General features: G+C 34.3%; 1 protein-coding gene across 1 annotated transcript; it reads right to left on the bottom strand.

Annotated features, from left to right (window-relative positions):
- Nucleotides 1–9,036: 9,036 nt before the first annotated feature.
- On the bottom strand, nt 9,037–11,489 carry LOC106297569. The gene is made up of 4 exons (XM_013733781.1): nt 10,641–11,489; nt 9,873–10,562; nt 9,363–9,614; nt 9,037–9,261 (listed from the first exon to the last, which is right to left on the bottom strand). Exons 1-4 carry the CDS (start codon nt 11,487–11,489, stop codon nt 9,037–9,039), a joined length of 2,016 nt encoding a protein of 671 aa, XP_013589235.1.
- Nucleotides 11,490–15,550: the final 4,061 nt, after the last annotated feature.

The following is a 15,550-nucleotide window of genomic DNA, read 5'->3' as shown; positions in this document are numbered from 1 at the left end:
TGAACGGATAAATGACAATGCATATCGTCTGCGTTTACCGGCTGATGTCAACACCTCAGATGTCTTTAATGTCAAATACTTGTCCCGTTTTGTGCCACAAGATACCGCAGATTCGGGGTCGAATCCTTCTCACCCTGGAAGACCTGATGCAGCATCACATACGACATTGGCGCCAACTTAGACTATTCGAATATGTATAATTTCCGGTTTTTGTTTTCTTATCGGTTTTCCTTTTTATTTAAATTTCATTTTACAATTAAGTCAATGATATTCTTTTCCTATTAGGGTTTCTCTAAAGGAAGGGATATATAAACGAGTTTAGTCTTCATTGTTTGGATACGTTTGATTTTATAATAGAAGAGCTTTGCTTTTATCCCTTGTTTAGATTCGATTAAATTCATCAAAACAGGAAGTTGGTCTCAAGAAGCTATCGAGAGAAACTCTTGATCGATCCAAGAACAGGTCTCGAAGAACCCTAAATTCTTAGATCGACCGTTCACCCATTCGTACGCTGCGCCAGTATATGTATGTGTTTGTGGAATTACAATGATATTCTCGTAACTGTATGGCGGTTCTCTTTGTACGAGGGTGAGAAGCAGAAGTATGAATATGTGGAGGAGTAAGAATGTTAGAGGGAATAGATTGAAAAGGAATATTATGCGAGGGATGAATATTACCTGAATACTCAGAATCCAATGGTGTGAAGAGATCAACTAATTTTGTTGATAGATTCTTATTGGCCAATGGAAAGACTTATTCATGAAAAACAACATTCTGAGATATGAAAATGTTGTTACTCTCCGACTCCATCAACTTATATCCCTAATAATTCAAAGGACGCCCCAAAAAAAAAGACTCCTTTGCTTTTGGAAGAAATTTATGTTTCCGTTTTGTTGAAGAAAAAATCTTAACATTAACATCCAAAGGTTCTTAACTGAGAGTAATCCGGAGCTTTTCTTGTCAGTTTAACAAAAGTATTTTTGTCCAAGAAATACTTTTGATCAAGAAAACAGCAGTCATCAGACAATCTCCCCAAAAAAGGCAAAGAACACGTGAATGAAACATGAGAGCATGAGAAATATTGGGAATATGTTGGTGCTTCCGTTCTACCACGGAATTTTGTTCCGTACTGGACATGAATGAAAAGAGACGATATGCCTTTATCCTGAAAGTACTTGGTGAATCACAATTCGGGGTGGATTATCTGATCTCATATAATTCACTCTTGTGCTAAACTGTGTCTCAATTTGTTGAATGAATTGAAGAAATATACTAAATGATTCATTTTTGTTTCGGAGCAAAAATATCCAAGTGGCTCTTGAATGATCATCATCCAAAGTTTGGAAATACTAAAAACCTTCCATTGTTTCTACTGAAAATGAACCATAAATGTCGATGTGTAACAATTGAAGATCTCATTACATATATTATTAGGGGAAGGGTATGACAACTACTTCTTCTTAGCCAAATGGCAAATACGACAGTAATAAGATCCTTTATTCTTGTATCTTGTAGTTCCCAAAGATTCTGAGATGGAATTCAATCTGGTGAAGGAAAGATGACCAAGTCTCTTGTGCCATATACCAACATCAATGACTGCATTCACTGACATTTGAGAAGATCTTGTAGCCAACATATAGAGATTTCCTATTATCCTACCCTTACCAATCGTCAATGCCTTGGTATTATCCTGAATCAGAAAAGAAGACGGATCAAAAATCACACGAAATCCAATGTCATAGGTCAAGTCACTGATGCTGGGAAGATTTAGTTTGAATTCAGGAATGTCAAAAACATGTTGGAGAGATAGATGTTCATTGGTTTGAACGACACCACACCACTTATTTTGATGATAGAACCATTCAAATGATTCACTGAACTCATGAAAGAGATGCCTAAAGAGATAAAAAATGTTTCCGTCATGTGAAACGTGATGAGTGGTTCCATAATCAATCACCCATGTTTGAGGAGGTAGTATTTCTGCAGAAACATTCTGCATACCAATAAAAACATAACTAGAGGGGCGAGAAAGCAATATAATATCACTCAAATTACCCTATGAGCAACTTTACTCTCTCAAATAAGAGATTCAGTTGTAATACTTAGGGATCAAATCGACAGGAACCGTGGGCACATAATAAACTCAATGCAATCACGATTAAGCTAGGCAATATAATATTAAAGCAGCAAATAAGTAATGCAGTTGGTTGTTTGGTTGCAAGTATGAGAACAAATAGCTAGATCTAGAGTTTCGAGCAATCAAGATTATAGAAATAGATGCTAAGGGTTGGCGAATGACAATCCTTGAACTCAAATTCTAATGTAAAGATATCTAGCTGTCGCTGCAAGTATAATAAAGTGTCTAAGTCCAGTGCTCCAACTTTCCCTTGTGAACACTGAGTGAGTGTCGATTGTTGCTACCTTTCTAGAGTCGATCGACGCTACCTTAGGCCGGTTTTATAGTACTATTAGATAAGTTCACTATTCTTACATCAAGATTGCGTGGAGTTGAGTATGTTGAGTCGGTCGAGTCTATTGGTAGCAATGACTTAGTTCATTTTCTTGATTGATGTTAGGTTGATAGTAATGCATGGAAATGTATGATGTTATGTTATCGTATGTTTCATTTGAATGGTTATAGTGGCTAGACAGCCCTCTCCCCCACATCGAGTAGTGTAGAGTGTCATGCAGGGAGACTGGTCTGGAACCGCTTCACTGAGTAACACATTTACTCATGCCATCCTTTCCATTTCCATGTGCGCATGACATTAAGTAGAAGTATATGGATATGGGTGGATTGGTATTTCACATAAGGCAGTGCGTCAGTTGACTCATGGGACCAGTTAAGGGCACGTCGGGCTGTCTAAAATGAGTAGACATGTTTCTATAACACCCGCTCCGGAACCCCGGGCCAGAAGCCAGCAGAGCGGGGCGTTACAGGTTTACTCCAAAAACAAAAACAAAAATCATTTTTTTTTTCAAATAAAACCCATATGAGATACAAAAGAATAGCCTATTCTTTTTTTTTAAAAAAGAATTAAGTTGATTAGAAGATGTTGAAGCTGCATAAATTTTTTGGACCGTACCGACTACCATTAACTAATAAAAAAACATAGAATGAGCATGAGGTAATAATTTGACCAACAAGGTCCAAGGCGTTTATACTCTTTTCTCTATAAAATAGAATTACATTTGAATAGAATCCAACTCTATTATTGAGTTATTTTGTTTGTATAGAAAAATAGAAAGAAGCATCGGAGATGGTCTAACCGCAAGACCAAAAGGTTGCAGTTCATCAACTTATAGTACAAGAAAGTTTTGTGGGAAGCTTGGAAGTGTTTGGTTAAGCTTTGTTCATAAGGTAAAATAATTGAAAGTGAACAACAATACTGATTCCAAACTAGAAATATCTGAATTTGACTTAACATACATAATATTTAAATAAATTGCTAGATTCTGACTCCAGAGGGCGGGTATATTTTTTGTTTTACATATTTTTGTAGAAATTTAATTTTTTATATTTGTGTCTTTCTTTGTAACCATATTTGTGTTTTTTTTTGTAAGCTTATTTGTTTTTTTCTTTGTAATCATATTTGTGTGAAATATTTTTTTTTAAATTATTACTAAGAATTTTGATAATTGTATTGAATTAGTGATGTTACATAACTATACACTTGAGTTAGCTATTCACACATTAATTTTGTACTTTACTAATAAATAAATAGATATTAATTTTTTAAATAACAAAGTATCGTACAATTTTGTTTATTAATCAAATAAATGCAAATTATATGTTTTTCATTAAAGTTTCATGATTTGATTCATATATAATCATAATAACATTATTATTACACATTATAGTACACATACAATTACACCAAACAAAAAATATTACACATTATAATATGTCATGCAATTTAAAATGGATATTATAAATCAAGACTCATGACCCAAATTTGCCTGACTATTGTGAGAAACATATAATTTGGACATGAACTGCAACAAACACGTATCTTATTTAAATAACAAAGTATAATTTGAACTGCAAATCTCCATGGCCCAAATTTGTCTTTAAAGTACATATTATAAATCAAGACTCATGCAGATTATTAGGTAATTTAAAGGGTGGTTACATCGATTTATTATATTTCGATGCAGTTATATATCGTTGAAATTTTAAGTTGGACATAATTTTTATTAACTGGTCATGTTGCTTGTTTTAATAGAATAGATATAACTTTATACGAAAATATCCAAAAAAAAAAAGAAATACCAGATCTGAACCCGTTGAACAATATCCGGTCAATATCAAAACACCGAGGCTAGTAAAAATAGTTAATTAGATAATAGAAAAGAAAGGGGGAGTTCTCAAATTATATTTTTGTTTGATCAGATCTCTATTTTGTTGTTTACTACTTGATGTTTATCAATAGTCCTTCCGTTTTAGCGGATTTTGTTCTTCGCTCTGGGAATCTCTTTTCCGATGCGAAACTAGTTTAGTTTGGGTGTCTCTTTCGTGGGTCTATAAACAATCCCGATGGTTGAGTGTTTGGATTATATTCTTCTATGGTTAGACTCGAAGTCCTTTCTCCTAGAAATCAGTCTTCGCCCGAGTTTAGCTTGGCCGGTGAATCGGCTTTTGGCTAAAGCTTTCTTACGGAAAGGAGGATGAGGATGATGGATGAAACTCTGTTGATGCAGAAACTCAGTAGAAATTGGAGTTTTTATGAACGGTCCAACAACTATGATCAGAAATACCAATATCATTTTGAAATAGAAAATATTTTAATTTAAATAAGGATTAGGTAGCTATATTTTGGTAATAAATCTCTATATATTGGTAGTTGTTGAAATTACTTACTGATATTTTAAATATGTTTGTAGCAAGAATATATCTTAATCTTTGACTCAAATCTTAATTTAAAATTAATAAAATCATGTAAGATAAATATTTATGAAATATATGTGCATGGTATATATGGGAAAAAATTCTATGGTCGGACCTGCGAGCCCGCAAGTGTTTTTCATTTATAAAGATTTGTTTTCTTATGAAAAAGTAAATTATGTTTTTAATATTTTGTAAATAATAGTAGTGTTGATTTGTTGTGGTGGCCATTCAATTTAAATTTTGAGTTTACACCACACTTAACTGCAATTTACTTTTTTGGCAATTAATATAACTTATAGAGAACGTTGATCAAAATATTTCTATTTAAAGTACCGTAAGTGTTGACAAAAAAAAGTACCATAAGGTGATCTAACTTATTAGAAATAGGAAGGGACTATTACTTCCCAACGTGAATGTCTACTACCCAAGTACCCAATGCTACTTACTATGGGAGGTAGGGAAATTTGGAAAAAGAGAACAAATTAACTAAACTATTGGCCTCTTAGTACAAAATCAATTTTTTCCACTTTTTGACTTTCACTACCCTTTTTGTTAATAAAAATTCATATCATTATATTTACGATGCAAAAAATTTTTTAAAAATATAAAACATGCAGTAGTTAAGCATGTGCATATATGAAAAATATTTTTGGATTCAAAAAAATGTTGGAGTGTTAAGTTCAAAAATGGGATAAAAGAGTTAGATTGTCAGATCTACCATCTACTGAAATTTAGAAAATGCAATCTAGGTAAGACACATTGATCTACCATCCGTTGAGTGCGTTATACACTGCGAACACAATGATGTACAAACGAAGAATGCATAATACACCAGAAACATATACATCTAGTGTGGAAGAAAAAGACATATACAGTTCCTTCTATGTTCTGTATTTTTGGTAGATCAGAGGACATACTAAATATTCTTATATCTGCCTTGAGAGAACATACATTCTACAATGTCTTCTTTTATCTATAAACACAGTATTCCCTATCTACGTGTTCATCTCTTTTCTAACATTGGTAGAACGTATGTTCTACAAGATTTTTAAACAAAATCCGAAAATTAAGGAGAAAAACGGTTATGAAAATATTCCCTAAATCTATTAAATTTTTTTTATTTCCTTTTTAAAATAATATTGCCTAAATGTAAATCTTCATCGTTACCACGTTGATTTTGGATTTGCATCGTGGGGCTTCTTCTTTTCCTAGTTGGGGACTTCATCTTTTCCTAGTTTTTCCAAGCTTTTGTCTCTCTAACATAAGAAGATGCACATCTATGCTTCTTCTGGTTTGTGGAAATCGTCCAAAAGAAGTGGATGGAGATTTCTTGTTGATGAAGTAAAAGGAGGTAGATTACTTACTTTGGACACCAGCAAAACCTTCGACAACCTAAGAGTTATGGTTTGTGAAGACTTTGGAATCGATGTAAACATGGTCAATATCGAGCTGAGTTACTTACCTTCTGATTTGGTCATTGGCATCGACTCAGCACCTGTTTTCATCACCAATGATCGGCAACTCAAAAATTTTCTTACCTATGTGAAGAACAAAGCTTCGACGCGGTTATGTGTGTGTATTCGATCTAAGGCCGAGACAAGCAATATCAAAGTCGATTTGAATTTGAATGAAGAAGCTACTGAGTCGCCTAACAGACAGGAAGAGCCTATGTCGTTTGAAGTTTCAGAAGAAGATGTTGAGGTGGATGAAAGTGATGATGATTGCAACTGTGAGAAAGATATGATCAATTGAAAGTCATTTCGTTTTTCTCTCGTTGATGTTGTGAAGAAGGGTCAACATTTTACTTCAAAAAACGCTTTGAAGGCCACAATGGAAATATGTGCAATGAAACATAATTTCGACTACAAGGTTGGTAAATCGGATAAAACAGTTTAGTACGTTCGTTGCGCGGATGATGATTGCGGCTGGCGTGTTCGCGCAGAGGGATTAACAGGTTCTTTATATTTTATCATCAAAAAGTATGTACCTGATCATTCATGTTCTCCATCATCAAGGAACCACTCAGTTCGGACAGCTTCATCAAAAACAGTTGGTAGTCTCATTATGCATAAGTACGAAAATGTCAAGGAAGGGCCGAAACCTAATGATATCATCCAGTTTATGCGGAATGATCATGGAGTTGAGATATCCTACTCTTTAGCTTGGGATGCACGTGAGTATGCAGTAAATGCTGTGAGAGGCATTCCGGAGAAGGGTTATGAAAAATTTTCCAAATACTTGCAAATGATGAAGGAAGCTAATCCAGGAACACATACATTTTATGAAACTGATAGAGATGGGAGATTCAGATTCCTCTTCATCTCATATGGTTAGTCTATTTGCGGTTTTTATGCTGGCATTCGGAAAGTTATTGTTGTGGATGGGGCTTTTTTGAAGAGCAAATACAAAGGAGTATTACTGGTAGCTACTACTTTAGATGGTAACTCGAACCTATATCCTATTGCATTTGTAGTTGTCGACTCAGAGAATGACCGCTCGTGGGAATGGTTTATGCGACAACTTAATGTTGTCATTGCTGATGATCATAGTTTAGCTTTTGTGTCTGATAGGAACGCCTCCATTGCTAAAGCTCTTGCGAAAGTGTATCTACATTCTCATCATGGAATTTGCATTCACCACTTGCTGAACAATGTTGTAACATATTTCAAGGGTAAAGGTGTCACTGGTTTGGTTGCAAAGGCTTCTAAAGCTTATCGAGTAGCTGACTTTAAGAAGATGTTCACTGCTATTTTTGGAATTAGTCCTGAAATTGGAAACTATCTAATAGAAGCTGATGTGAGTAAGTGGGCTCGCTGTCAATTTTCGGGTTACAGGTATGATGTTAGGACCACTAACCCTGCTGAATCGATAAATTTTGCTTTGTGTTCACCAAGAGAGTTTCCAGTTATACATTTGTTGGACAGCATAAGGGAAATGATGACTCGTTGGTTTTTCAAGCATAGAACTTTAAGTTTTAAACACACGCAGCCACTGACCATTGCGGTGGAGAAGAAGATTGACCGAAGGATTGAGAAGGGTAAGAAGTTTCAGGTTTCCCAACTCGCGATGACAGGTTTTTGGTTCAAGGTGACACTTTTGAATGTTTGGTTGACTTGTCAGACGCACATGTTCATGTGGGAAATTCGATTTGATGAAAATCCCATGCAGGCACGCCATAAAAGCAGCTTTCAGTGTATGCAAACAAGCGCACACACCTACTGACAACATGTATACCACTGCTTCATGGAGATCGGTCTATGAGGAAACCATAAATCCTATTACTGTTCCGGAAGATTCATGGATTGTCCCATCTCACGTTAAGCAAGCAAAGTACTTCCTCCAGAGAGTAGAAGAGGTGCAGGTAGGAGAAAGAAACGCAGATACGAGACAGTTGAAGACAAGATCCGTTCGTCACAAGGAACTCAACGCTCTAAACGTCGCAAATGCAGTCGATGTGGTATTGTTGGTCACAATAGGTCAAAATGTGATAGAGCAATATAGGATTCAAGCCCTTATGTTTAGGCGAGTTATGTTTCAGAGTTGTTTCTAGTATTATCTTTGTTTCATCTCGAACTTGGTTTTTTCATGTTGAACTCAGTTTTATGTTTTTTGCTAAAATCCAGTATTTGCTTCGTTTTATACAAGTTATTTGATTATCAACAGAATGTTTTCTGTTAAAATCTCTTCTTCATATGCAAGTTATTTGATTATCAAAAGAAAACAGAATATCAATCTAATTCGATCTCCAAGTTATTTGATTATCAACAGAATGTTTTCTGTTAAAATCTCTTCTTCATATGCAAGTTATTTGATTATCAAAAGAAAACAGAATATCAATCTAATTCGATCTCCAAGTTATTTGATTATCAACAGAATGTTTTCTGTTAAAATCTCTTCTTCATATGCAAGTTATTTGATTATCAAAAGAAAACAGAATATCAATCTAATTCGATCTCCAAGTTATTTGATTATCAACAGAATGTTTTCTGTTAAAATCCCTTCTTCATATGCAAGTTATTTGATTATCAAAAGAAAACAGAATATCAATCTAATTCGATCTCCAAGTTATTTGATTATCAACAGAATGTTTTCTGTTAAAATCTCTTCTTCATATGCAAGTTATTTGATTATTAAAAGAAGTCAGAATATTAATCACGTTTCGAACACAGACATAAAATACTAAGCATGGATCCTAAACAACCTACATCTGCCAAATTCTTTTGCTTCATAACTTCTTCCAGCACTGTCTTGTTCAATGAACTTCTCAGATCCTCAATTTCTTTGGCCATTCTCGAGTATTGTTCATCCATCCTTTGAATCTCGTCAAACAAAGCCTCATCGACCCATTTAAAAAGATGTTGTTCTTTCTTTCTCTAAATCGAAACATAAAAAGTCAATTGCGACTTAGAAGAATGAAAAGTAATTAGGGAAGTAATTATTTATCAGAAACTAATGAATAATCTATGTCGTTCACCCGGTCCTCAGGTAAGTTATCTTTGAGACTGAGTGTTTTGTAATCCGCAGGCTTAAATGATGATAAAGGAGTACTAATTTCTACTGCTTCTTCAGGCGAGCTTTTTTGTGAGGGATCGAAACCTCTAACATGTGATGCTTGAGAAAGGTTCCCCACGGCTTCTTGTACATGCTCTTGGGTCTCCATATCTTTATTTTTCGATGATTGTGACAAATTTTTCAAAAAATCCAACATATCATCAGTTTCAATATCCTGTTAATAACACCAAACATAATATTAATAGCTAAAACAGACAAGGACAGAAGAAAAGAGGCAAACCACAGAAAAAATTACATTACAATAGAGTCAATTAAACAAGTCATAGTCATCAGTTCGCTTCATATCAAACAACAAAATACATTACAATCCGATATTACAAGCAAAGATCAAGGACAGTACACAACAGTCAAGAGAAAATTAGAACACAAGCAATTTCGTCTGACATACTACAAAGCTTCATTATGTGGTTACCTTTCTTGGCCGAGGGCTACGACGAACCGTAGGAGGAACCCCAGTCTCAGCTGCCTTGGCTTTGCCTTTTTCCTTTGCTGCTGAAGGAGACAGACTCTGTGATGTTTCTCGCCATTGGTCTTTCTCCATTCTTGCTGAAGGACACAGAATCTCAGAGACTCTTTCTTTTCCCATTGTATCTGACGGACCCGGAATCTTAGACACCACTTCCTTGAGTTGAGCCATCTCTTTGTCGACCTTGTCAAAACGCTCTTGGATGTCTTTCTGCACCACCTCCTTTAAAGAGGTGAATAATCCTTCAATGAAAGTCTTCATCTGACCGGAGATACCACTGTTATGTTCAGCCGCCCGTTGACAAAGCAATTGTTTCTTTCGGGCTTCGGCACCATGATCATTTATCTTACGCTTGCCCCTTCTTGCAACAACAGCCGGTTCCTCTACACGTGATGGTTCCTCCACATGGGTTTCTGTGACATCTCCGACATCAACACCCTCTTCTGAATCAGACAGCTCCACATTTCGAGGCAAAGCGTGAACTTCCCATTCGAATTCTGACCAATCATGTTTGGTATTGATCAGAGCAACAATACGTCCAACTCTTTCGTCATTCTTCTCATCTTCCCTGAAGAACTGATCACTATCAATCACATCCGAGTTCCCAGAAGCAGATATAAAAGGGAACAACTCTCCCTGACAAGAACAAACCGAAACAACAAACTTAATGTTTTTGATGACTGAACAGATTATAAATAGAAGAAAGATAATTACCTTATCGAAGTGCGACGCCAGGCTACTGATATCTTCGTAAGACACTTTCTCACTTCCTTTCCAATTCCTACATCTCACTTTGGTAATGTTTTTGTTGAACTTTTGACCCACCATAGTACCAATGTCGGGGATTGCCTCCATAACCCATATCTGAAACGCAATGGAGAATCCATCCAACACGTAACTGTTCTTCAGATGTAGATCTTTGGTTGCTTTGCGTATTGAATCAATTAGTTCATCATACGCGTGAAGACCCCAAGGAAACATCCTCATCTTACCAAAATCCATCACCAAGCGGATGTATTCTAGAGGGATAGAAACTCTATCATCCTTAGCTATGAGGTGTCCTTGGATAATACAGAGATACACTAGCCTCACCATGTCCACATACGTCCACTTGTTACAGACTTCAAGTTGCTCAGTCCTTATACTCAATAAGCTGATCTTCCTGTTCTGCTTCAACACCCTGCTCCAAAACCCCTTATCATCCTCCCAATCTTCAAAGTCTATGTCAGGTTCATCCCTGAACTTGATTCCAGTCACAGCATAAAATTCTTGCTGTGAAAACCTAAGAGGCCTCCTTGCAAATACAAACCACAGCTCGTGAAGCTTGGAAACCTTGACCTGCTTGCATATGAAGCTGTGAATAATCTTCCCTGGGTACAGGAGCTTGGTCTCTAGGATTGCCAGAATCGGACCAAAGACCGGGTCTTGCAAAACTTCCTCATATTCATCCTTGAGAACACTTCTCACCATATCCAACGTCCTACGCCTACACGTATTGTTAATCTTATCAATCTGGGTCTCAGCTCCTTCTTCAAGAATGCGTTTTGGAAACTGGTAAGCCATTCCTATAAAACACGAAATCAAAAACATCAACTTGTTAGCGAATCTGCAGACACGGCAAAGAAACAGAGTCAAAGCTACCCAACTATACCCGATTGACTCACTTCCAAACACTTAACGAGAGACATAAAGATACTCAACATTAAGATGTTTTGTTTAAATTCATAAAACTCACAATCAACTCAACCCAAAACTACAATCAAACTATTATACATGTAAAATAGCACATAAAACTCACAATCAACTCAACCCAAAACTACAATCAAACTATTATACATGTAAAATAGCACATAAAACTCACAATCAACTCAACCCAAAACTACAATCAAAACCGTAAACATGAATCGATTTACTTTTTAAAAATTCAATCACCACCAAAATAAAATTCAACCTTAAGACTGGTTATTGTCTGAAAATGCACTCGTAGAACTCTTACATTATCATCGGAACTTATCATTGTCTAAGCTCAAACAATGGACTTTCACAATTTGAGTTTCTAAGTCATTCAGTAATTTATTAATACATGCGCATCAACAAAATCACTAAACTAAATCAAATAAAAAAGGGGATCTCAAAACCTAACCTTTAATTTTGGGAAAAGAGGAACCGAGATGAAAATCGAACACCTACTTGTTCTTAATCAGTGATGAAAGCTTTGTCCGCCTCGTGCCAACGCTCATTTACGCTGTCGGAGAAAACAAGGTCAATTAGGGTTCATAGAGAAAACAAAGTTGGAGAAAAGAAGCGTCTTAGAAACAGAAAAATACCACATAGGAAGGAGGAAGGAGGAAAGAAAGATGGCACGACAACTAAGAGTTCATCGGCGAACCAAGACGCGCCGGACGGAACACGTTGATGGCGAACACGGGAATCGCCTTTCTCGACCTTCGACGGAGAGATGTTGGAGACGATTGGGTTTTGATTTTTTTAACTTTATTTACATTTATTATATCATATTATAACTCAATTTGGAAATTACTTATGTTTTTACATTTTAACCTTTATATTTATAAATCTAAATACGAGGACAAAACTGGATTTTACTTTTCATTAGTACTAAGGGGACAAAGATTAGTAAAAGCATTCTGGGGACAAAGATTAGTAAAAGTTCTAAGGGGACAATAGTATAGTTAATTTGTTCTCTTTTTCCAAATTTCCCTATTTTTTATTACTTCACATTATTGATTGACTTCTGAAAACTAAACTGAGAGTTTATTCGGCAAACTGTGCTCGTTTCCAGCTTCAATACATGCAATGTCACTGAAGAAGGAGAAGCACTCTTCCCTGCCTTGTCTTCGAAAACAATTTTTATGGCGTTGATGTTTATTATAATATTTGGAGTGTGCGTAGGAGCAACATTCTACCAATCAAAAAATTAAATCTAAGATTAAGCCCATAAATTAATAAAGCACAGTAACACCAATGCATAACAGCGCTGCAGAGACACACTTTTACCTGAATGCAAAGAAGATCATCTGTATTACAATAAGCTGCAAAAAATGATATCAATAGGCTGAATAATTTCAAGTTTCCTCCTCCATCTTCTATCAGGAATGCAGATGCCTTCAAGTCCACGACGAACATAGAATCTATCCCGCTCCAATGGGACACCTCAAAAAGATAAGAGCTCTTCTGTCCCAGACTTTTGACCATTTCGTAATGTTTTGACCTGAGTAATTGTCCCAATCTTCATGATCAAATGATGGTTTAGAGCTTTGGGTTTTTATGGGTCCAGTAACTGGTGCAGTGTTCGGAGCCGGAAGAGCTGACATAGAGTAGCTTCTAAAATGGCTGAATGAGAAGAGTTGAGATCCTGAGCCAGAAGAGAGTGATGGCTTGTGCGCAGTGCTGCTGATACATGGGCTAGAGCTTATCCGAGTCATCGTTCTTATCAAGTCGGTCTATCCTGACGCTTCTCAAACTGCAGTATCTCAATGATTTCTTTTGTCGTTTTTAGTGTATAAGGGAGAAGAATATGAAGTTGATAAGGAGAAAGTGATGACCTATCTTCTTGAAGCTTCCGACGAACTCGCCATACCTAATACTGAAATTAGAATACGTTAATGCTCCACCTCTTTCTCTGAATCTCCATCATTATCCCACAGATACAAAACCTGTGTCAAATTAGGTATTAGACTTTCTTTTTTATGAACATATGTAAAGTATAATAGAATATGATTATTATTGTGTTGCGTTTGATAAGAGAATACAATATGCATATATATAGTGGTAACATTGACATAATGTTAACACTAGATAATGCTAACTTTCCTAAACACTTAATGTTAATATGCTAAGAATATCTTGAGATTAACTTGTTATTCAAGTCTTTCCTTTTAGTCTTGATGGTTTTCATGGGTTGCACGGGCTTCACAGTTTTCGTCCGTAAGATAAACATCTTTCCGCCCAACGTATCTCTAATAACAGATCAAACGCATAAGAGAAAAAAGAATTCAATAATCGTTGGAACACAAAACTACATGTTGGAATTGCAGAGAAGGGTTGTCTGGGTTCGTCACCACAGACTTCTCCAATTTCTCTAATTTCATTCTACTGTGGTCTATTTGTTGTTTGTTGTAGTCGAAAATGATTTAGATTTCAATTGTGGACCATAAATAATGTTATTCATAATGAAAGGTTTAGGGAATGTTATGATTTTATTTTAACAAAAGAGAAGTTATTAATTAATATAATGGTTTATAGATTGAAACATGTATTTATATTTAGTGTCTAATAAGTCCAAAAAAAAAAAATGCCATGGTAACATTCAAATCCCCTATATATTAATTGGGAAGCATTTGAACAATTAGAACTTTAATTTTGTATTAATTAAAAAAAAACTCAAATCCTAGGTGGCACTCTAAATGCCTTCTAAATTCCGTTTTAAAGAATTCTAGAGCATCCAATATAAAGAATAGTTTAATCTAATGGTGTCACATTATTTCATAATTATATAACACTAGAGAAAATTACATTAACCTAAAATATAAGAAGTTTGTATTATTTCCTTAAATAAAAGCTAAGGAATTACCTAATATGATTTACATATATATGAAAATTAATGGTTATGAATAATAAAGATTTGATAACAATTTTTGCATTCTTCTTCATTTTTGTTTAAATTTATATTATTAAAAAAATTAAACAATCATATTAACCAAATAAAAAAAAAATTAGATTTTTTCTTATATGTTATATTTTAAATTTTTTAAAATGACCTTAAATTACAAAAATGAGGAAACCGTATATGTTACATATTTTTTTTAAAAAACGACTTTAAAATACAAAAATGAGGACATCTTATATGTTATATTTTTCTTATATATTAGAATTTTCTTATATGTTATATTTTGAAATTTTTTAAAGCGTCTTAAATTACAAAAATGTAAGTTTTCCTTAAGTATACGACTAAAAACATTAAAATGACATGTATCAATTCGATGGTTGATTTGAAAGCTTTCAAAACCATATGGAAGATAAAAGTCAAAATAATTTAACTGTGGAAACAATACTGTTCACTTTTTTCAAGAATGTGTTTGAGAGAAAAAATAAGGTTTTTATGTCATAATTTGTTTAAAGTCCACTAGAGAACATTATATTAACCTAAAATATAAGAAGTGTGTATTTTTTTCTTAAATAAAAGCTACAGAATTACCTAATATGATTTACATATATATGACAATTAATGATTATTAATAATAAAGATTTGATAACAATTTTCGCATCCTTCTTCATTTTTTTTTAATTTTATATTATTAAAAAAATAAACAATCACATTAACCATATAATAAAAAAAATTAGATTTTGTCTTCTATGTTAAATTTTGAATTTTTAAAATGTCTTTAAATTACAAAAATGAGAAAATATTATATGTTATATTTTTTTTTAAAAACGACTTTAAAAAACAAAAATGAGGACACCTTATATGTTATATTTTTCTTATATTTTAGAATTTTCTTATATGTTATATTTTGAAATTTTTTAAAACGACTTAAATTACAAAAATGTAAATTTTTCTTAAGTATACGACTAAAAACATTAAAATGACATGTATCAATTCGATG

Source organism: Brassica oleracea, chromosome C6 (genome assembly GCF_000695525.1).
Source record: "Brassica oleracea var. oleracea cultivar TO1000 chromosome C6, BOL, whole genome shotgun sequence".
In the NCBI taxonomy this organism is placed as follows: domain Eukaryota; kingdom Viridiplantae; phylum Streptophyta; class Magnoliopsida; order Brassicales; family Brassicaceae; genus Brassica; species Brassica oleracea.
This window is presented reverse-complemented; position numbering and strand designations above follow the sequence as displayed.